At 37.6% G+C, this 21,791-nt stretch overlaps 1 protein-coding gene across 2 annotated transcripts in view; it reads left to right on the top strand.

Moving 5' to 3' along the window:
- The window catches only part of egln1a (egl-9 family hypoxia-inducible factor 1a), a 100,555-nt gene extending 82,449 nt beyond the window's left edge, over positions 1–18,106 (top strand). The window contains exons 3-5 of one of the 2 annotated variants that reach the window (XM_072559594.1): positions 1,819–1,955; positions 9,521–9,588; positions 16,576–18,106. In XM_072559594.1, coding sequence (XP_072415695.1) covers positions 1,819–1,955; positions 9,521–9,588; positions 16,576–16,637 — 267 coding nt within the window. In that variant the 3' untranslated portion in view covers positions 16,638–18,106. Of the gene's footprint in view, positions 1–1,818; positions 1,956–9,520; positions 9,589–11,490; positions 13,007–16,575 lie in introns of those variants that run through there. The other variant, XM_072559602.1, reaches the window with a different exon arrangement.
- The last annotated feature ends 3,685 nt before the right edge of the window (positions 18,107–21,791 follow it).

Raw genomic sequence — 21,791 nt, 5'->3', positions numbered from 1 at the left:
TGTGGGGGTGGAGGGAGGGGAATTTTAGAAATAAATAAATAAGGAACTGGAATGGTGCTTGGATCCAACGTTCTACATCAGTTGGAGGATGCTCAAGTGTGCGGTGGAATCCCATCTATGTGTGCTTGGATGGAATTTTGCATTTACCCAAAGGTCCTGAACCCCTCTCAGGAGCCTGAGTTGCCTCCTGAATATGTGTTGTATGTCTTTTCACCTTTGCAAAGAGGCAGTTTTTGTATCGGCTGCTACTGTACACCATCCACTTCATCTCTTACATCCGGATGTGTGGATCCCCAGTGAAAGGTTGTCTACACAGGAGTCCTCCATTTTCCTGTTGGGGACCAATGATGGAAGGTGTTGCATGCAGCAGTCCCTCACAATCATAGATTGTGGCAGTTCATAGACTCCCAACCCAATTGTTTATTTTGTGGCGCTGTGGAGTCCGTGGACCATGTATATATTGTCATGTTTTTGGCTCTTCTTCAATCCCATTCTCCTGGCCTTTGGGCACTCAGTGCAGAGGTGTGGACAGGTTGAAATACCTCCTTGTGGGTCTGTTTCAGGGCTTGGCTAGGCTGGTTATAAAAGGTGGAGGGGGGTCAAGGTAGTGGACAAAGGAGGGGGATGAGCTCTGCCAACTACTACCTCTCTTCCACAGCTATGTTCGAGTCTGGGTGTCATTGGAGAGGGAGTGAACAGTCTACCAATATTCTCAATTAGAGGGAGGTGGCCATGGGGAAGGGGGGTGTGTGGGATAGTGTTTTACTTTCTCCCTACAACTCCATTTTGATTTAGTCCCCCTCCCTTTTTCGCCCTATCTGCCTCAATATTTTTTATGTCAACATCCCCCTTAAGAGGCTTGCTTGTCAGTATGCAGTTGGCCATGTGAGTGTTTTCCTGGTGTTGGGAAAAATATATATGATCAACGCTGTTTGTAATGGTGTCTATTTTTTGTCTCCCGATATATTTTTAAAAATATATTTTTATATAACCACAAGTGATTTGGGATTTTAACAAAAAAAGATATTATTTGACCCTACATTTGAAAGAATGTTGTAAACAAGCAAAGAAAAACACAGAACCAAAGGGCTGCCTTGTGGTGAAGTGGTAAAGTCCATACCCCTGGACCAGGAGGCCCAGGCTCAAATTCTAGAAACCCATTTAAAAAATGGAGGTGCCACAGGTAATTTGGTGATTAAAAAGAAACAAGTCATTTGGTTGTGCCCCCAATTCTGAGAAAGGGTCATTCAGCTTGAAACATTAACTCTGATTTTTCTGCACAGGTACTGACATTCCCAGCACTTTCTTTTTTGTTTCAGTTTAACTCAAGAACTGACAATCAACAGTTATGTTTTCATACGATAGATATTACATTAGTCGCATTTCGTCTCCATAAAAGCAACTTGCCTTGAATGATTCCTAATAAAGGGTTTCCACTTCTTTCTTAATCTGTATCCGATAAACAGAGCATTCTCCATAGCTATTTGAAATGCAAAATTAAAAAAAAAATTCTGTTTTTTTTTGTTAGAGTACTGAGTAGAGGCAAAATCTTAAGAGAATTTAGGCCCCACGACACTTGACTTTTTCTTATAGGCTCATTGTGAATGGGCAAGTTTAGACCAGAAATATATAATTATGATATTCAAGTAACAGTGAGAGAGGGTGATTTGTAATTGACTGATTCTGAAAAGATTTGAGTTTACAAACCTTTAAAATTGGAAAGTAATCAATTCCTAATAGATTAAATGCACTGCATTAGTATGAATTGGTGTTAACTTAAGAAAATGTCTTCCCTAAAGATTTCCTTTTCTTTGCTAGGTAAATGGAGGTCTTCTTCGAATTTTTCCAGAAGGAAAATTACAGTTTGCTGATATTGAACCAAAGTTTGACAGGCTGCTATTTTTCTGGTCCGATCGACGCAATCCTCATGAAGTTCAACCTGCTTATGCCACAAGGTAATCCTATGAAGTCCTTTAATTGGCAAAGGAGCTAAAATTTTATGATCACCTTCATAGTCATCATTCTCCATTTACCTCAGCATACTGTTGTCCTCAGAAGAAAAATTATATGGATAATGCACATTAAAGATGTTAATGTGCTCAGTCCTCCTAAGGAGGTCTCAATATAGTTAAAATTGACTTGGTATCAGAAATTTTCATATTCGGCTAGACCAAAATATGGAGAAAAATCAGCTATATGCTCAAAATCATTGTGGTTAGACAAGGTATACTACTGAGGGCCATTTGCTGTAGTGTTTATCAACTGCCTGTGAATACTTTCCAGTTTGTGGTAAAAGTAGCTGGAACGCAAAATCACAGAATTTGTATGGTATAGAAGGAGGTCTTTTGTTCTCGTTCCTTTATTTTTTTGAGTGCGAAAAGCTTTTCTATCCAATCATTCATGATTTGAAAACCTCTATCTGATCTCCTCTCAGGCTACTGTCTAACAGGACAGTTTCAACTACTTCAGTCTACTTTACAACTGAAGTTTCACATTCCTGAAACAATTCTTGTAAATTCCTTTGCATTCTGTTTAATGCATTCAGATCTTTCCTATAATGTGGCACCCACAACTGTACTCAGTACTCCAAGTGAGTTATAACAAGTGTCTTATGCAAGTTCAGCATCAGCTCCTTGCACTTTTACTCTGTCTTTATTAATAAAAGTTGACGACACTGTATGCTTGACATACAAGCTTCTGCAAGTCTGTTGTGTGGCACTGTATCAGTATCTGGAAATCTACTTATGGCACAATTTATTCTCAGTGAGGTTCTCTTACTGCTTTAAAACTCCAGCAGCTTAGGGAACATAATTTCCCCTTTAGAAATCCATGCTGACTCTTCCGAGTCAACTCATCTTTTCCCAAGTGACTACTAATTCTATCAAGAATAATTGTTTTTCGAAGCTTCCCCACCATTAAGTTAAATTGACTGGTCTGTAATTGTTGAGGTAATCCTTAACAACCTCTCTTGAGTAATATCTTAATGTTCGTAATTCTCTAACCTTCTGATTTGGAGATGCTGGTGTTGGACTGGGGTGTACAAAGTTAAAAATCACACAACACCAGGTTATAGTCCAACAGGTTTAATTGGAAGCACACTAGCTTTAGGAGCGTCGCTCCTTCATCAGGTGATATCACCTGATGAAGGAGCGACGCTCCGAAAGCTAGTGTGCTTCCAATTAAACCTGTTGGACTATAACCTGGTGTTGTGTGATTTTTAACTCTAACCTTCTGGCAGCTTCCCTCAAGTCCAGGGAAGACTGATTATGGCCAGTGCCCCTGAAATCTCTACTTTCATTTCCTTCAAAAACCCTGGATGCATCTCATCCAGTCCTGGTGCCTTATCAATTTTGAGTTGCCTTAACTATACCTAAACAATTTGCTCTTTGAAGGTAGTCCATTGTTCAGTTTCTGTTTTCCCCCTCCAACTTCTTGTTCCACAAATCCTGCCCAACACTCTTTTTGCCCCATTGAAGTAAGCTCTTCCTACTCTAGACTGTTGCATGTCATTCTCCACCATCATCCTGAACCTTATACAATGGTCACTATCTCTAAATGTTCTCCAGCTGATGGTTGATCCCCTTGACCCGTGTCATCCCTAAGTTATAACCATGCATCCCTTTTGTTGGACGGGACACAACTGACATTCTGTCAAGAAATCCGAAGATACTTTGAACATTTGTCACTTGCTGTTGTTGCCTTCCACCCTTGCCAATTTGAATTTAACATACTGACCTTAGTTAAAGATTAAATCTTTTCAATGATGATGAAAGGTTTAATGATAATCAAGCCAATAATGGAGACTGAATGGATAGAATTAATGAAAAGAAAGGCAAGATTAAGTTGAAGTGGAAATTGTGTACTGGCCCCTGGTAGCAGTTGCAAAATAGTAGAATGTACGAATGTTAAGATTAATGTAAGTACCAAAGGCATAGTTCTGGTTGTGAAATCTATTGTAATATGTAGACCAGCAAATGTCAGAAAAATAGTCAATTTCTTAGTGAGTTCTTGCAAGCTTTTTGGAACAGTGGTCCAGATCTTCTAGATAGTAGGAATCTGGACATAGCTTGAAAGATGTGCCTCAGGATTTCTTTGTCCTAACACAGACTATGCAATAATTGCTTGGGAGGTTTAAACTTATTGCCAATTTCCAATTGTCTGGAGTTGTCTAACAAAAAGTCTGTAATTGTAAATAAGTCTCCAACTTAATTAACTTCATAGTGAGCTGGAAAGGTTGCAGAGTTTGAAACCTGTTTTAGCTGAAAGAAGGAACATTTAAAAAAAAATAAATTTATGGATGTTTGGAATACAGAGAACAACGAAGCATGATGAAGTAGATAACAGCAGCTGCAATGAGGAAGTGTGAAAAGAATCTTGCAAGGGGCAAGAAAATAAATATGAAAAATGTTTAGAATTGTATTGGGTGAAATAGGATTATCTTGAACAATAGAGACACTTGAAAGCTGGTAACGTTGATTCAGACAATGAAGATAATGAACTAGGAGACTTTTGAATTATCATTTGCATCAACATTTCCTGTGATTAAAAAGGATAGCATGTCGAACATCCTTAGAAAACTAATACTGAATTAGGAATGGAACTTGCCAGAATTTTTAGTATATGCAAAACCGTATCAATGAAGAAAATAATGATCCTGAGGAGTGGCAGATTTCAAACATTTAAATGTTTTCCATTTTAGGCTTTCAAAGGAAGTAGTTGATAATTTTGCAGATGCCTTCCCTAACTGTCTGTGGAATGAGTTGGAAAGTTCTCTCAATTTGGGAGCCATTCCTTTTGGATTGGACTTAACATTATTTAACAAATTATTAAAATTATGGCACATTGTATTGGCAGATGGGGCTTGAACCCAACATTTCCATCCCAGAGGTCACATTGATCTTGGGTACCTTCTTTCATATTAGAAACTTACACGCCACTCTCCTATTAAGACAGGCTAGAGAGGGAAGACGAATTAGTTCTTAGGAAATTCTTCAGAGTAAATAAGAGTGAAATGGCTGAACACACAGATTTCAGCTGATTGAGAGAGCCAGCATGAGTTTGTAAAGAGCTGGTGAACAAAGTACCCTGAAACAGTCAGCACTATTGAGAAGAGCTGTCCCTCAAAATGGAGAAGTCATGTTTTGAGAGAAATCAAGGTATGGTATGACAGAAAAACAGATAAGTGATTGATGAATAGTTTATTTGTATATCATCAAAGTTATTGTCATTTATTACCGATTTGTAACAGTTATAGTAAGGTTTACTATTAGCCAGTTTATTGGAGTAGCAGTGTTTATTATATGTAACCTCTACAGTTAAGACCAATGTAAAATACCTTTTCAATTCAATTCAAGTAGCATCCCAATAAGCAACAGTATGACAAATGAATGGAAGAGAAAATGATCATCACCAGGAAAATGGTACTGGGCAAATTCTGAAGGTGCCGGCTGCCAAGTCTTCAGGTCCTGATGGACTTTATTTTCGTTGTTTTAATTTTCTAAATTTATGTTATTAAAAATTTGTCTGTGGGATGTAAGCTGAGTCAGCTTCATTGCTCATCCTGAAGAAGGAGGTAGTGACTTGCAATCTAGAATTGCCACAATCCTTGACATGCAAGACATCTTCAGTGCTGTTAGGAAGAGAGTTTGAGGATTTTGACCCAGCAACTGTGAAGTGATGGTGATATAATTGCAAGTCAGGTTATGTAGCTTGAGGTGGAACTTGCAGATAGTGGTGCTCCCATCTAACTGTTACTGTTTCCACATGGATCTACTTCTTTCTCCCTGAAACTGAATTATATTATGGCTGTTGCCACACAGAGCCATTTTCAATGTGAGGTCATTAATTCATCTTGATCATTGCATAATACCAGGTCTGGTATAATCTGTTGTTTGCTCAGCTTGAGAAGGAGCTAGTTTCTTAGAATTACAGAAAAAAACATTCTATGAATTCCTCACCTAGGCTATGTTTGCCCATTTGATTTTCAGTCTGTATGTGGGTTACAATTCCCCATGATTATCACTGTACATTTCTGACAAGCTGTTGTTTTTCCTTTACACTTGCCCCTAAAAGTACCAACCTTGTAGGGTATTGTACACCACTCTCAAATGATTCTTGCCTTTTATAATTTCTCATTGTTTCACAAACTACTTCTAGATCTTGGTTTCCTGAATCTCGACTATGGTAATACCATCATTTAAGCAACAAAAGAAGTTGAAAGTGGGGTGTCAAAAGTGGGAATGTTATTGAATAATAATGGGTGGTAGTTAGATTTTCTCTTATTGGCACTTGTATGATGTGCATGTTATTTGACATTCAGTCCAAGCCGAGATGTTCTCCAGGTCTTGCAGCATATGGCCATGGATTTCTTCAGAATCTGAGGAATTGCAAATGGTGTTGAGTATTGCGCAGTAATAAGAAGTTTCCCACTTAATCTTATAATGGAGGGAAGAGTTTTGAAGCAGCTGAAAATGTTTAGGCCTTGGTTTCCTGAGGAACTCTTGCAAAGATGTCCTGAAGCTGAACTCCAACAACCAAAACAATCTTTCTTTCCAACAACTAATAGAGATTTTTCCCTGATTTGCATTAACTCTTGTTTTGCTATGTCTTCTGATGTTACACACTGTCAAATGCTGCCTTCATGTCAAAGACAATCACTTTCTCTCTCGCCTGCCCTCTAGAGGTCAGTTCTTTTTGGACCAAGCACTATAATGAGGACAGGAGTTGAGTGACCCAGGTGGAATCCCAAATAATTGTTGATGAGTAGTTATTACTGAACAGGTGCTGCTTGAAGCACTGTCAACAGCTCTTTCCATCCCTTTGCTGATCATTTCAGAGTAAACTGGTAGGGTGGTAATTTTCAAATTTGCTGGGTATATTCTAGCTGTCCTGAAACAGCTTGACTGGGTCATGGCTACTTCTGGAGCACATTTCTTTCATTCTGTTGTTTGAATGTTGTCAGAGCCTTTTGCCACATTCTTATATCCTTTGCAATGTTTATGCTTTCAGCTGTTCAAGATGTTAGTAGAGTGAATTTAATAAAATTGGCTGAAGACTGATATAGTCAAGAGTGTGGTGCTGGAAACGCACAGCAGGTCAGGCAGCATCGAGAAGCAGAAGAATTGATGTTTTGGGCATTCCTGATGAAGGACTTATGCCTGAAATGTCAATTCTTCTGCTCCTTGGATGCTGCCTGACCTGCTGTGCTTTTCCAGCATCACACTCTGGACTCTGAACTCCAGCATCTGCAGTTCTCGCTTTCTCCTCCCTGAAGACTGATATAGAACATAGAACTTTACAGCACAGTACAGTCCCTTCAGCCCTCTATGGTTCCACAGGTTGGTGCAACAATCTGAAACCCATCTAATTTACACTATTCCATTTTCATCCATATGTTTATCCAATGACCATTTAAATAATTTTAAGGTTGGTTAGTCTATCTGTGGCACATCAACCCTCCAGAGGATCCATCTTCTCACTGAAGGTGGGAGCAAATTCTTTAGCCTCAGAGGTATTGGGCTTCCTCATTCTAATATTTGCAGGGCTGACTCGTCCAGTTAGCTGTTTTATTACGTACCATATTAGTGACTGAATGTGTTAGCACTGAATAGTTTAAATGTAATCCATTGGTTGTGGGATCACTTGAAATTGCCAGTCACATTTTCCCTCTGATATTTGGCATGCAAGTAGTCCTGCATTGTAATTTCACTGTTTTCACTAAATGTTTTAGGTGTTTGCAGTTTTTCTATCTCATGTCATCCTGCATTATTCCTTAACAAGTATTGGTCCTCCAACACATTGATAATGTTAGAGTGGATAATAAACTTGGCCATTACGTACAGATTATGGTTGAGTAGAATCTTGAGGATGGTGATGGCCCACAGTGCTTTGTGGGTTTCCAGTCTTGAAATGTTAAATCTGTACAAAATCTATCCTATTTAGGATAGTGATAGTATCACACAACATGACAGAGGATATTTTCATTGTGGAGATTAGACTTTCTCTCCAAAGTGACTGTATAGTGCAGATTTGAACAAACAAACTTTTTGTCTGCAAAAGTGACTTTTGTATTTTCACTGTCCACTGAATACTTGGCCAGTATACAGTCTAGAATGTAAAGTTTGAGACTCTGGGCTACACAAGAATATTTTTTCACTTAACATTACTTAACAATATTTATCTTTGTCTGAGCTCAATCTCCAATCAGAAGATCCTTCAAGATGGCTTTTTATTTTTAGTGTTAAAGATTCCTCTGTTCTCTATATTAAGCACCCCTCCCTTCAATGAAACCACAATTAAGTGTTTTTGTTCTTTTTTAAAAAAAAGTGCTTTGGGAGAACCCAATTCCTTAATTTTAAAAAAAGTTGTAACTTGGACCAGTGAAACTTAATTTGTGCATATATTTTTAATGTTGGTATATGCTGTCATCAAGGACAAGCAATATAAATTAAAATCCTGGAATTCCTGAGCTGGACTATGTGGGTTGTAATGATTCGAGAAACAGCTCACCACCATGTCCTCTAAGCAATTAGGAATGGCCAACAAGTGCAAGTCTAGCTAGCATCTCCCATATCCCAGGAAAGAATAAATAATTTTTTAAAATGTTGTCTTATTTGGGTTCTGTTGTACTTCAGCGGAACGGCTGGCAGATCTTAGTAATTGTCTTTCAGTAGTTAATATTTATGTTAAAAGAGAAAAAGATTTACTAAGTACTCTTCATGATTTGACTGTCTCAAGCTACTTAATCGCCATAATCACTAAAAGGTAAAGTTGCATAGGATTGCTTTCTCATGAGAGAGAAAGAGAGATGACTGGTGATGGTTAACCAGAGGGTCACCACACCCAGGCAAGGAGAGAAGTTGAGAGGAAGAGTCCTTCATGGTAACCTCAGCTGGTGGGAAATTGAACCCCATTGGCATCACCTGTGTCACGCACGCTCCATCCTGAGCTAACTGCCAAATCAGCACAACGGTAATGTAGAAGAGTGTAGATCAGCCTTTGTATTGCATACCAAATAACAAATATGCACTATCTGAACCATGTATTTTTCAAATAAGACTCCAAATTGAAGGTGAGCCTTGGTAAACTTTGACAGAGAAACATGACCAAAAATTCAAAAGTAAATTCACATGCTTTAAATATAAACTTTAGTATTCAAATAAATTTACTGTGAAGCCAGATTTTTAAAAATGAAAACAATGCTACATTGTAAAAGCTCATGACACCAAATATTATGGCCAATTATAAGAAATTACATGTCAAGTTAAAAGATTGAATATGACTTCATAGCATGGCTTCATGAAACATCTAGTCATACTTACCAATCTTTCTCATAGCAATCAAGAATGGCTATGTTTCCTCTAAATGTAAACCTTCATAACACAACTTGTTGAACTGTATCATACAGCAATCATGGTGCTGTACATGATGAGCGATGCATGTCAAGAGTTTCATTTTACTTTGAACAGTGCCTACTGGGAATGTATAAAGATGAATTAACTATTTTTATATTCAACTTTAGGTACGCTATAACAGTCTGGTACTTTGATGCAGATGAGCGAACACGAGCTAAAGACAAATATTCAACAGGTAAAGAGGTCTCATTTCTCAATGTTATTAAGGTTACACTTTCAATACTGAATTTTTAAATATTTTGCTAGCCATTTGTAAACTGTAATTAATACCCACTAATATAATACTAGCACTGCTCTCTCATATAGCTACTCGCTTGTTTTTAAGTAGCTACTTGTTTGGTTTGTTAAACTGTGACAACAGATATGAATATTCACTGTTGTCATAGTCCTTCCATTGTCTGATATGTAGTTAGTTTTTTAAAGTACAAAACAGATAAAGAAGTAATAATTGTGATGCTAAGCTAGGATATTGAAAGCATATAGATTGCAAAAGAAAAGATAGATGGCTTGAGGTTGAGTTCTGAAGTTTCAAGAATGAGACTGACAAGAAAACTTGTAACATGGAAATAGGTTGCCTTCAAGTAAGGGATTGTTCAGTTACAGGCTCAGTATCTTCCAACAATGGTAAAGATAAGTGAGCCATAACCGAGGCTGCTTGGTTGATGTGAACATTGAATAATGGTTCCTCGAATAAGGACCTTATTTAATGAAGACATAAGACCTATGTTTGTTGGAACTTGGAAGACTGTAAGGTGATCTTACTGATAAAAATAGGATCTTGAGGGGATTGGATAGGGTGAGTACCTGGTAGAAATTTTCTCTTGTGTGGGCATAGTTTAAGACTTAGAGGTCTCCATTTTAAGATAGTGATAAAGCAAATGTAAGTAATAGTCATAGACGCAGTGGGTCCTATTACTATGAACAAAAATATATTTTTTCAATTCATTCATTGGATGTGGGCATCAATGGTTAGGGCAGCATTTATTACCCATTCTTTACTGGTCAGAGCGCAGTCAAGTGAAAACCACATTGCTGTAGCACTGGAGTCAGACCAGGTAAGAACGGCAGTTTCCTTCCCTAAAGGACATTGGTTTACTAGTGTCATGATAATCGATAACAGTTACTTGGTCATTATTAGACTCCTAATTTCAAATATTTTATTGGATTCAAATTCCACCAACTGCCATGGCAGGATTTAGACCTGGGTCCCCAATAATATCACTATCTCCCTAAATGGATAATAATTGATGAGGGGTGCAGAGCCAAGCTAGAATATTAAGTAGGAACTGAGGGAGTATTCAATTAAGAAAGAGAAATGTGACAAAACATTAGAAGAAGCAAACACCTGAAAAATGAAAGCGAGGAGGAGTTACTGGAAACGCTGATGAGGCTTAGGGTAGATATGTCACCGAGTCTGGATGGCTTGCATTCTGGCTACCTAAGTGAGTGCGTAGCTAAGAGATAGCAACAGGTTATGTTTAAATTTTTCAACCTTTCCTAGGTATGGAGTAGGTGCTTGAGGATTAGAGTGTGACAAATGTATCATACATTTGTCGAGAAAGGGCATAAGGATAGTCCTTGCAAATAAGGGATAACTGATTTAATATGAATTATAGAAAAGATTTATGAATTCTTAATTGGGGCAACAAAATAATCAAATGTTTTGCACGGTTTGAGTTAATTAAGTAGACCTAACATGAATTAATATAAGGCAGATCATACTTGACTAAACCAATTGAATTTTTTTTGAAGCATCAGAGAAGGTTGAGGAGAGGGCAGCACGTGTTGTCTATATGGATTTATTTCAAAAAGATTCTGACAGGGAACAGTGAGCTATGGTAGTGGTTGTTTTGATACACTGAAGGATGATAGACCATAGGGCTTCGATGAGAGCCAATGTCCAATCAATACAACAATCACCAGAGAAAGATTGTCTTAATGGCGTGCAAAAGTGGACATGCAGGGGATCAAGCTCAGACCTAGGGTTTAAGGTCGAGATCTGTAGTGTGATTCTATCCCTTATTCCTTTCTCTAGATTATTAACAGTATCTTGGATAAATTGTGTTTTCCTTTTCAGTTCTACTGAATCCTCAACTTACAGACTCAGATGTACAGCACTGAAACAGATCCTTTGGTCCAACTCGTCCATGCCGACCAGATATCCAAATCTAATCTAGTCCCACTTGCCAGTAACTTGGCCCATATCCCTCTAAACCCTATCCTATTCATATACCCATCCAGATGTCTTTTAAATGCTGTAATTGTACCAGCCTCCTCCACTTCCTCTGACAGCCTACATGCACCACCCTCTGTGTGAAAAAGTTGCCCCTTAGGTCCTTTTTATATCTTTGGCCTGTCACTCTGAACCTATGCCCTCTAGTTCTGGACTCCTCCACCCCAGGGAAAAGACCTTGTCTGTTTATCCTATCCATGCTCCTCATGATTTTATAAATCTCTATAAGGTCACCCCTCAGCCTCCAATGCTTCTGGGAAAATAGCCCCAGCCTATTCAGTGTCTCCTTATAGCTCAAATCCTCCAACCCTGGCAACATCCTTGAAATCTTTTCTGAACCCATATTCCAAAAGTGGCCTAACCAATGTACTGTACAACCACAACATGACCTCCCAACTCCTATACTCCATGCTTTGACCAATAAAAGAAAGCATACCAAATGCCTCCTTTGCTATTCTATCTACCTGCTACTTTACTTTCCTCTCATTATTTTTCTCAATGTTTTCACACTTTTTTTATTTTGTGTGATCTTCCCCTACGTCTTTAAATCCACTATTTGCATCTTTTGTTTTTATGAAGAAAAATTTTCATTTATAGAATTCTGTTCACAGCCACAGGATATCCCTTGAAACACTTGTAGCCAATAAAGTATTTTCTGAAGTATTATATGGAAAACATAGTCACTATGTGCATAGCAATCTCCAACATACAGCAGTATTTTATCAATTTGATTACCTGTTTTTTTGTAACTTTGTTTGAGAGATAAATATTTAATTAGAATACCTGTTCCTTAGATTATCATTATCTCTTGAGACAGCTGAGCCTTGATTTAATGTCCCATCAGAAAAATGCACCTTTCATAGTTTAGCAGTCCTTTATTGTTGCACCGGAATGTTAGCCTTCATTTTTTTTTTGTGCTCAATCGCTGGAATGAAACTTGAACCAAGGCCCTTCTAGCTCAGATGAGAGTGTTATCGACTATGCTTTGCCCCTTATGTCTTTTGCTGCACTGATACCTTATGCCTCCTTTAGTTTTTTTTAAAGAAATTTGCTGTTCAATTAACTCACTTTGTGATTGACATCTGTTTCTTTACTCTGCCACCTCACTTTTTTAAGAACAGTAGAAATAGTTATGTTTAACCTGCCTTGTCTTTTTAAAGATGCTAAACTGACTGACCTACATCCAACATTTCAGTTTCCATCTTCTCTTTTTAAGCAAGCTTTTTTTTATTGTTCCTTCATTGCTTTATAAAAGATTATTTGAAACCATAAAATAGGTTTGTTCGTCAGCTTGACTAATCTAATGGTTTAGGAGAAAGTGAGGACTGCAGATGCTGGAGATCCGAGTTGAGAGTATGTTGCTGGAAAAGCACAGCAGGTCAGGCAGCATCCCAGGAGCGGGAGAATCATTATTTTGGGCATAAGCCCTTCATCAGGAATGATAATGATGAAGGGCTTATGCCCGAAATATCGATTCTCCCGCTCCTGGAATACTGCCTGACCTGCTATGCTTTTCTGGTACCATACTCTCGACTCTAACCTAATGATTTGCATATTGAAAGATCTTGAAATAAGCTGTACAGAGAAAGATGCTTTGGTTGCAATCTTCCAAAATTTGCTAGATTTTGGAAAAGTCTCAGAAGACTAGAAAATCTCAAATATTACACTTGTATTCAAAAAAGGAGGAAGACCGAAAGCAGCAAACTATAGACCAGGTAGCCTATTATCTGTCATCAGTAAAATGCTGGAATCAATTACTGAACATATATTAACAAGACATTTAGCAAATCATAATATAAAAGAGAAGTCATTGGTTGACTAAGTTCTTTGTGGAAGTAATATACCAGTCAGATAAAGGGGGACCTGCATAAATGGCATTGTTGGATTTCCAATAAATATTTGATAAGGTGCCAGCTTTCGAAGGTCACTGCATAAAATGAGAGGTGTAAGGGGAACTAACATGGGTGAAGGATTGATTAGCTACCCTAAAGCAGAAGACCTGGATAAATGAATCACTTCAGGCTAGCAAGCTGCACTGAGTGATAAGCCCCAGGGATCAGTGCCTATATTGCAAAGTGGAGGAATAAGGGCACATTTATTCTGAACTGCCAATAACTAGGATGTTACAAAGTTGGAGCAGTGATACATAAAGCCAATTTTTGTGGCTGGTTAGTGATCTCTTATATTCTTCCTCCTCGATCTCTGAGGTGATCATTTCTACAGTGTCATTGGCAAGGTCTTTGGTATTGCTGTTCAATTGATTATCATCTGTGTGTTGACATTGACATTGTAAACAGGATATTAAACTAATCCTATCTTCCCTGATTGTGATAGTTTCCTGTAAGGGCAACTGTATGGTATTTAGGAGCAAGGAGCTTTGGTTAGGTCTGTTGACATTTGTAACATCCTAGTTATTGGCAGTTCAGAACAAATTTGCCTTTATTCCTCCACTTCGCATTGTTGCTATGCTTCGTATTGAACTAATATACTAATTAACCTGTGACTGCATCTAAACCAATAGTTTTCTATCCTACGATGTTCCATCAGTATCAAATTAACTTTGCTCTGTTGCTATTACTTGAGCAATAAAATTGCTAGCTCCATTTCTTTTTCTGAGAGAGTCCAAGTGGACATTTTTAACTTATTGGCCTGCAAATGATGGTCTAATCAACCCAATTATATCAAAATTATAAAATTTGAGTTTTTAACCTCCATATTGTTGGCATCTGTTTTCTTCAGATTATGATTGTGAATGAATTCAATCAGTTTTGCAAGCAGTGTTTCCACTTTCCCATATTTTAAAGATATTTGCGAATAGGTCATAAACACGTGCCAAGCCAATGATGCCCATATCTCATGAACAAATTATTTTAAAAGTTATATATACAATGTACAGAGAAAATGAACCAAGAATCTTCAGATGACATCAGCTGCTGATCTTATTTAGTGCTTTCATATATTCTTTCTAGCATTTGGAAGGTGCCAGAATAACAGGACACCTGAAGGGAAACCTATCTCTTGCATTGAATCTGACACATTTAATTGTATTTCGGTACAGTGCTCAGTATTTCAGTGGAGATTCTGGTAGCTTCAACTTCTTAAGTGAACATCCCTTTTACCAACAGTGCAGTCAAGCTTTAATATTCTTGTTAATTATTTGTCTTGAAAATCTGCATCACTAATAAATGTGCCAGATTCACTAAACAGCTTCTGTTCTTTTCCGTGAGCTTGCTTAATGCAAGATATTATTAAAGCTGGTTCTGCTGTCAGTTATCAAATTGGTCAAATGCATTTCCATTTGTACATCTGGAACAGTCCATTTCTCTGTAAACTGTATGTCTGCTTTGTTTCTCTTTACATTGTGTTCAATGAACATAGAACTCATTTTATGAAATAAACATTGTGTTGTGGAAGTTCAATTAAAGCAATCAGTAATTGAGGCATATAGCATAGACATAGACCCTTTGGTCCAATTTGTCCATTCTAAAAACTAGTCCCACTTTCCTGTGTTCAGTCTTGTAGTTCTCTAAGCCTTTCCTACTCATGTACCCATCCAAATACCTCTTAAATGTTGTTACTGGATCTACCACTTCCACTAGCGATTCATTCCACATATGAGTCATCCTCTATGTAGAGAAAACTGCCCCTCAGATCCCTTTTAAATCTTTCTCCTCAGCTTAAAAATATTCCTAGTTTTGAACTCACCACCCTAGGGAAAAGACCTCTGATATTCCCCTTATCTATACTCTTCATGATTTTATAAACCTCTAAGGTCACCCCTCAACCTCCTAAGCCCCAGCCTCTCCTTATAACTTTATCCCTCCAGTTCCTGGTAACATCATGGTAAATCTTTTCTACGCCTTCTCAAATTTAGTAATATGCTTCCAAAGCAGAGCAACCAGAACTGTTCACAGTATTCCAAAAGTGGCCTCACCAACATCCTGTACAACCGCAACATGACGTCACAATTCCAATGTCCAATGGTCTGAACAATGAAGGCAAGTATGTTAAATGTTGTCTTTACCACCCTGTCGACCTGTGATGCAATTTTCAAAGAACTATGTACCTGAACCCATATGTCTCTTGATTCAACAATACTCTCCAGGGTCCTACCATTAATTGTATAAATCCTGCTCTTGTTTGTTTTACCAAAATGCAATACTTCACATTTATCTAAATTAAATTCCATCTGCCACTGCTCAGTCCATTGACCCAATTGATCAAGATCCCTTTGTAGTCTTAGATAACCTTCTTCACTAACTATTATTCCACCAATTTTGGTGTTATCTGCAAACTTACTAACCATACTTATTCTTGCTAGTCTGTTCAGTCATCCTGAGGATGAAAGATGTTATGACTAAGTATTGCTCATTGCTCACAAGCAATGATTCTTTGACTACAGTAAGTATCAGATGTCAGGGATCCTTGATCTCTCACCTTTCTGTCTGCAGCCAAGGTACTGCCCTTTAAGTGAGGCAACAGCCTGGTGGAATTATCTCTGGACTTGTAAGCCAGAGACCTAGGTAATATTCTGGTAGGTGGTGAAATTTGAATTCAATAACAAATCTAGCATTAAGAGTGTAATGACCACCAGAAAACTTGTCAGTTGTTGGAAACTCTTATCGTTTGATGAAAAGGATATGGTTTTAAATGGGTTACTTGTTGGAACAATTTGTAGGTTAAAATATGCTTCTGTGTTGAGAAGAGATCTTGTAGACATGTTACTCTTTCCAGCCAATCACCAAACAGTTCTGCAAGACGGAGGTTGCCATCTGCTTCTGCCTGAATAAGGAAGTGGGTCTTGTGGGCATCAGTAGTTACAAACAAGGAGAACAAATTTAAATCATATATACTATTTATGCTTTTTGGAACATTCTGCTCTGGTACAAATATTAATTGTTTTTAAATTTTACTTTGTTGTGGCTGCAGGTGAAAAGGGAGTTAAAGTTGAATTAAATAAACCTTCAGAACACAGTTCAAAAGAAGCTTGACATTTCTTTCTTCCTTGTCCGTATCTGTTGAGATATAAGGCTTACCTTAAGAATGTTACCAGATGAGTGGACGAAGAATTACAATAACTGCTGCTTGTGATTCAAAGATGGGAATTCAGCAACAAAAAAATCTCTTACAAGACTGGACCTTGAATTCAGAGGCTTTGCGCTGCATTATCTGTCTCTTGGAAGTACTCATTTCAAGTGAAGAAAGCCATGGTTGAAGCAGTAATGAAAATGGAGTGAAGTTGTGGCACAGATGTGCCTGAAATAATTGAAATGCTCTTAATTTGTCAATTATAATTTATCTGCTAGTCACAGGCTGCAGTTCCTCTATTTTTGTTGATTGGAATTTTGGGATAATTCGCATAAAATGTATGGTGAGATTAGAACAAGAAAACTGCAGTATTGATATCCATGAGGAAAGTGCTGATTTACCTGATTTCACCAATATAGTAATTTAATTAACTAACTGGAGAGAAAATATAAGCATTTTAGATTTAAATCCAGAGTATCTTTTAGCGGCAGGCACTTGCCACTTGCCACAAGCTGTGAAAAAAAAGACATTCCTCCAGTTGAGAACAATGGAAACATTCACACTCCATTTGACTCTTCTGTTTTTCTCTTTTTTTGCTTTTCCTTGACCATTTTCCATTCTATTTCCATTTTATTAAAATTCATTTTAAATCTTCAACTTTTTGTTTAAAATCCATTAGTGTGCCTCCAACATCTGCAGCGAATTGGCTGCAACTACAGCCATCTGCCACTGGAAATGCTTATTACCAGACCAATGTTGTTGTTTATGGTGAGACACTAAGTATTAGAGCGAGAAACTGAATAGGATTTTATTCCTGAACTTAGTTACAATTTGAAGCATCTGAAGGATTAATTATTTGTGATATATTGTTCTAAAAATAGTTGCAAAACATTTTTGAACATGTTAACCAATATCTAGAATTTTACATAATTTTAACCCAAGATGTCAAACACTTGAATTGGTTTGAATTATGGTCCATCTTCATATATATTTTCTTAAACTTCACTTTTGAAGCAGTTTCATTACATCAGTGACCATTACATCCTCATTTTTTTCAGTCAATCTAAATTTTAATATTTGAATGAAAAATAAATCAATGAACCAGTTTTATAAACCAATGAATTTTCACTTCTGGATATTCCTTCCTGATGGTGTTCAGTTTGGGTACTTTTCTCTTTGAAGCTGCATTCACATAATGCTGTGTCACATGTATTCAGTGCTTGGAAATAAATCAATACCGTGGTGCTTTAATGGCTTTTCCAAACGGTAAGCACCTGTCTGTTTTCTTTTTCTGACAGTATATTTTAAAATGCCCTTTGATAGCTGCATAGCAAAGAGTTATACAGCATGCACATAAGATAGAGTTGGTATTTACTATGTTTGATATTATAAAATAAATTGTTAATTATGAAATGAACTGCTAGCTTGTAAAACTTGCAAAAAAATTAAATCCTTTGTTTACTGAAACCATGTGATTTCTTTGACTATGTCAACATTTTCTTTTAAACGAAGCTGATGTGATAAAAAGGAGGTAGGATAATGTATCTAACTTCCTGAAGAAAATGTAGGATGACATTTCTGATTGATTCCATGCTTTTTCAGGATGGAAGAGGGAAATTTGGAGTGTGATTAACTGAAATGATAGTGGGCCAACATACTAAGATGCTACAGCTTGTGTAGCTCAGGAGTTTCTATATGCGGGAATTCCCAAAATAACAGCAACCGTGAAAGATAAGCAATGTGTGTGTCCAGTCAAGATCGAGTACAACTTGATGATGATAGTGTTCCAATGCACCATCCACTAATCTCCTACTAGAAGTTGAAAGTTACAGGTTCTTAATGTGCTGCTGAAGTAGTTTTGACAAGTTATTGCAGTGCATTCTATATGCTGCACAGGCAACAACCTCTGCAGAACGGTGGTAAAGGGCATAATAGTGATAACGAATGCTTGGTGAATTTGAGATGTGAACTGAAACAAATACCACTTTATTCCATTAGTCATACTAGATGCAACTTGTTCACGCTACTTAAAAAAATTGGATCCTTGTGTTCAGTAAATTCTTGTAAAATTTTTGGTTATTGTGTAATGCAGATACATACTTTAATTTCCCAAGAATTAATATTCCTAATTAGTACTCTACAGTAATTTTAGCATCTTGTGAACATTTGAAATCATTTCGAAAATGTCTTACTTTTGTTCAAATTTATTTTGTCTGGAATGTTAATGTTTTGCCATTATGAAAACTTAGTGTGGAAACAGGCCCTTAGGCCCAACAAATCCACACCGACCCGCCGAAGTGCACCCACCCAGACCCATTCCCCTACATTTACCCCGGCACCTAATACTATGGGCAATTTAGCATGGCCAATTCACCTAACCTGCACTTTTTTGGACTGTGGGAGGAAACCGGAGTACCCGGAGGAAACCCACGCAGGCACAGGGAGAATGTGCAAACTCCACATGGTCAGTCGCCTGAGGCGGGAATTGAACCCCAGTCTCTGGCGCTGTGAGGCAGCAGTGCCAACCACTGTGCCACCATGCCATCCCAAAATTGATGAATGAAACTAACAAAAATAGTAAGATCTGCCTTAAAGTCTACTCGAATAAAATATAGATTTTGGAAACTAAATTTCATTTTAATGTGTATGTAATCAAAACAGCTCAAAAACAATGTCATGAAGTATTTATGTTTGTTGAGTTGAAAAGATAGAATTAGGATTTAAGATTTAATATGTGATCTGTTTAGCTTGTTGTACTACTAAGCCACACAAAGGTGAGGTGACATACTAGGTGTATTGTTAAATCTCCCTGGTGGGATATAGGGTCTTTCTTAGGAATCTATTGGGCCTTGGCTTGGCAAGTTTACAAATAAAACTAAGTTATAAGACTCAGGCTGTAGATAGAAACAGGAAGGTTTTAGAGACACAGAGTTAACTGAATTGGCAAAATAACGATGAGTAGAGTTCAAAGCGCGGAAATTGATTTATTCCACAATTCTCTGGATCCAAGGAAGAGGAAACAGAATGTTTCCTTAATAGTCAGATTTTAGGAGCTGTGAAGGAGCTAATCCTGTTCCCATGACTTCCTTGAAAAACACTTTGACAGCCAGTGACTAGAATATAACACAATTCTTTTTTTTCAAAAAAAACACACTTGGCAAAAACCCCAAAATATGTGACACAAAGCTTAATATGCATCCAGCAAATGTTTTAAAATTCTATAATGATTATTGCTATTATAGGGAGTGATGGCATTAAATGGTAAAAATAACAGTACAGTCAACAGAACCTCAAGTAGGCAATGCATTATCAAGCTTATAGCATGTAGTTATTGCAGTAAAGTCTGAAGTGCAAAAAAGCATAAACATGCTTTCATGTCAGCCTGCATCTGTAACTAATTGTACCAAAATATTTCAGACCACATTGAGACTTTCCAAGGAAACAATCGAAATGAATCAATTTTGCTATGTCATGTCCTGTGCTCCATAACATCATCCTTATATTGAACCAAGTGATATTAAATGCTCTTGGTGGTTGCTACAATAGATGTTGGGCATCTTATTAATGTAATTAAGAGATCATATAGCCTATTGATTAATTGGAGAGAAGTAAGTATCAGCCTTTTCTGCTTTGTTTCTTTGCCAATGTAATCCAACTCACAATCCTTAAGATACTGGCACTAAAATATATGTAAATCTTTTCAAACTTAATTCTATGCCATCCTGTACAATGACCCCATTTTCCTGAAACTATCCACCACTTCCGTTCCAGATGTTATATCTGGGTCATTTTCAGGGAGGCAGTTAGCCTGTATTGATCCTATATAGCTGTCTGGCTGGCTGGCTACCCATGGAGCTTGCTGTGGTTAAGGTAAGATCCAAGGCCCAATTTAGGTCAGCTTCTGGTATGTTCTTGGAACCTGCCAGCCATTTCAGTCCTGTAAACAGGCAGTAAACAATTTTCACCCAGTGCCTTTTTTTTGTAGTGGTAGTTTAGTTAGAATGCTGAACAATTCCATTACTTAACTAGTGTCTTTTCTTGCCCTTCTAATTCCAACCTTCATAGAGTTATACAGCATAGAAAGAGACCCTTCAGTCGAACCAGTCCATGCCGAACATAATCCCAAACTGAACTGATCCCATGTGCCTGTTCGTAGCCCATATCCCTCCAAACGTTTCCTATTCATGTATCCATCCAAATGTATTTTAGACATCATAATTGTACCTGCATCCACCATTTCCTGAGGATGATTTTTAAATCTCCCTTCTCTCACCTTATGAATCTCCTTGTCTTGAAATTCCCTATCTTAGAGTTGACGGTAGTTGTCTTTTCTCTATCTATACCTCTCATTGTTTTATAAACTTCTATCAGGTCATCTGTCGACTTCCTCCGCTCCAGTGAAAAAAGTTCCAGCCTTTGCTTTTAACTTAAACCTTTCATACCTGGCAATATCCTGGTAAATCTCTTTTGCATCCTCTCCAGCTTAATAATATCCTTCCTATAACTGGGCAACCAGAACTAGACATAGCATTCTATAAGTGGAAGCTGGGAAGTTGTTTCCATTAGGCAGGGAGACTAGGACCCATAGGCACAGCCTTAGAATTAGAAGGGGTCAATTTAGAATGGAAATGAGCAGACATTTCTTCAGCCAGAGAGTAGTGGACCTGTGGAATTCATTGCCACAGAGTGCAGTGGAGACTGGGGCGTTAAATGTCTTCAAGGCAGAATTGATCAATTCTTGATCTCACAAGGAATTAAGGGCTATGGGGAGAGTGCAGGTAAGTGGAGTTGAAATGACCACCAGCCATGATTAAATGGTGGAGTGGACTCGATGGGCCGAATGGCCTTCCTTCCACTCCTATTTCTTATGGTCTTAGAGGCTTCACCAATGTCCTGTAAAACCTCAACATAACGTCCCAACTCAGATACTCAAAGGACTGAGTAATGAAGGCAAGCATGCCAAATGCCTTTTTCTTCTTTATTTTCCTTGTGGTATTTTAAAAAAAAACTCCCAGTTTCATTACTTCATGATCAAATACAACAAATGAATCAATTGTTATATATTGTTTCAGCTATAAAATTATAGATTCATATTGTGTTTAAATTAATTTGCTGTT

The sequence above is a fragment of the Chiloscyllium punctatum genome, chromosome 3 (assembly GCF_047496795.1).
Source record: "Chiloscyllium punctatum isolate Juve2018m chromosome 3, sChiPun1.3, whole genome shotgun sequence".
In the NCBI taxonomy this organism is placed as follows: Eukaryota; Metazoa; Chordata; class Chondrichthyes; order Orectolobiformes; family Hemiscylliidae; genus Chiloscyllium; species Chiloscyllium punctatum.
The sequence above is the reverse complement of the archived record's forward strand: the minus strand, read 5'-3'. Positions and strand labels throughout refer to the sequence as shown.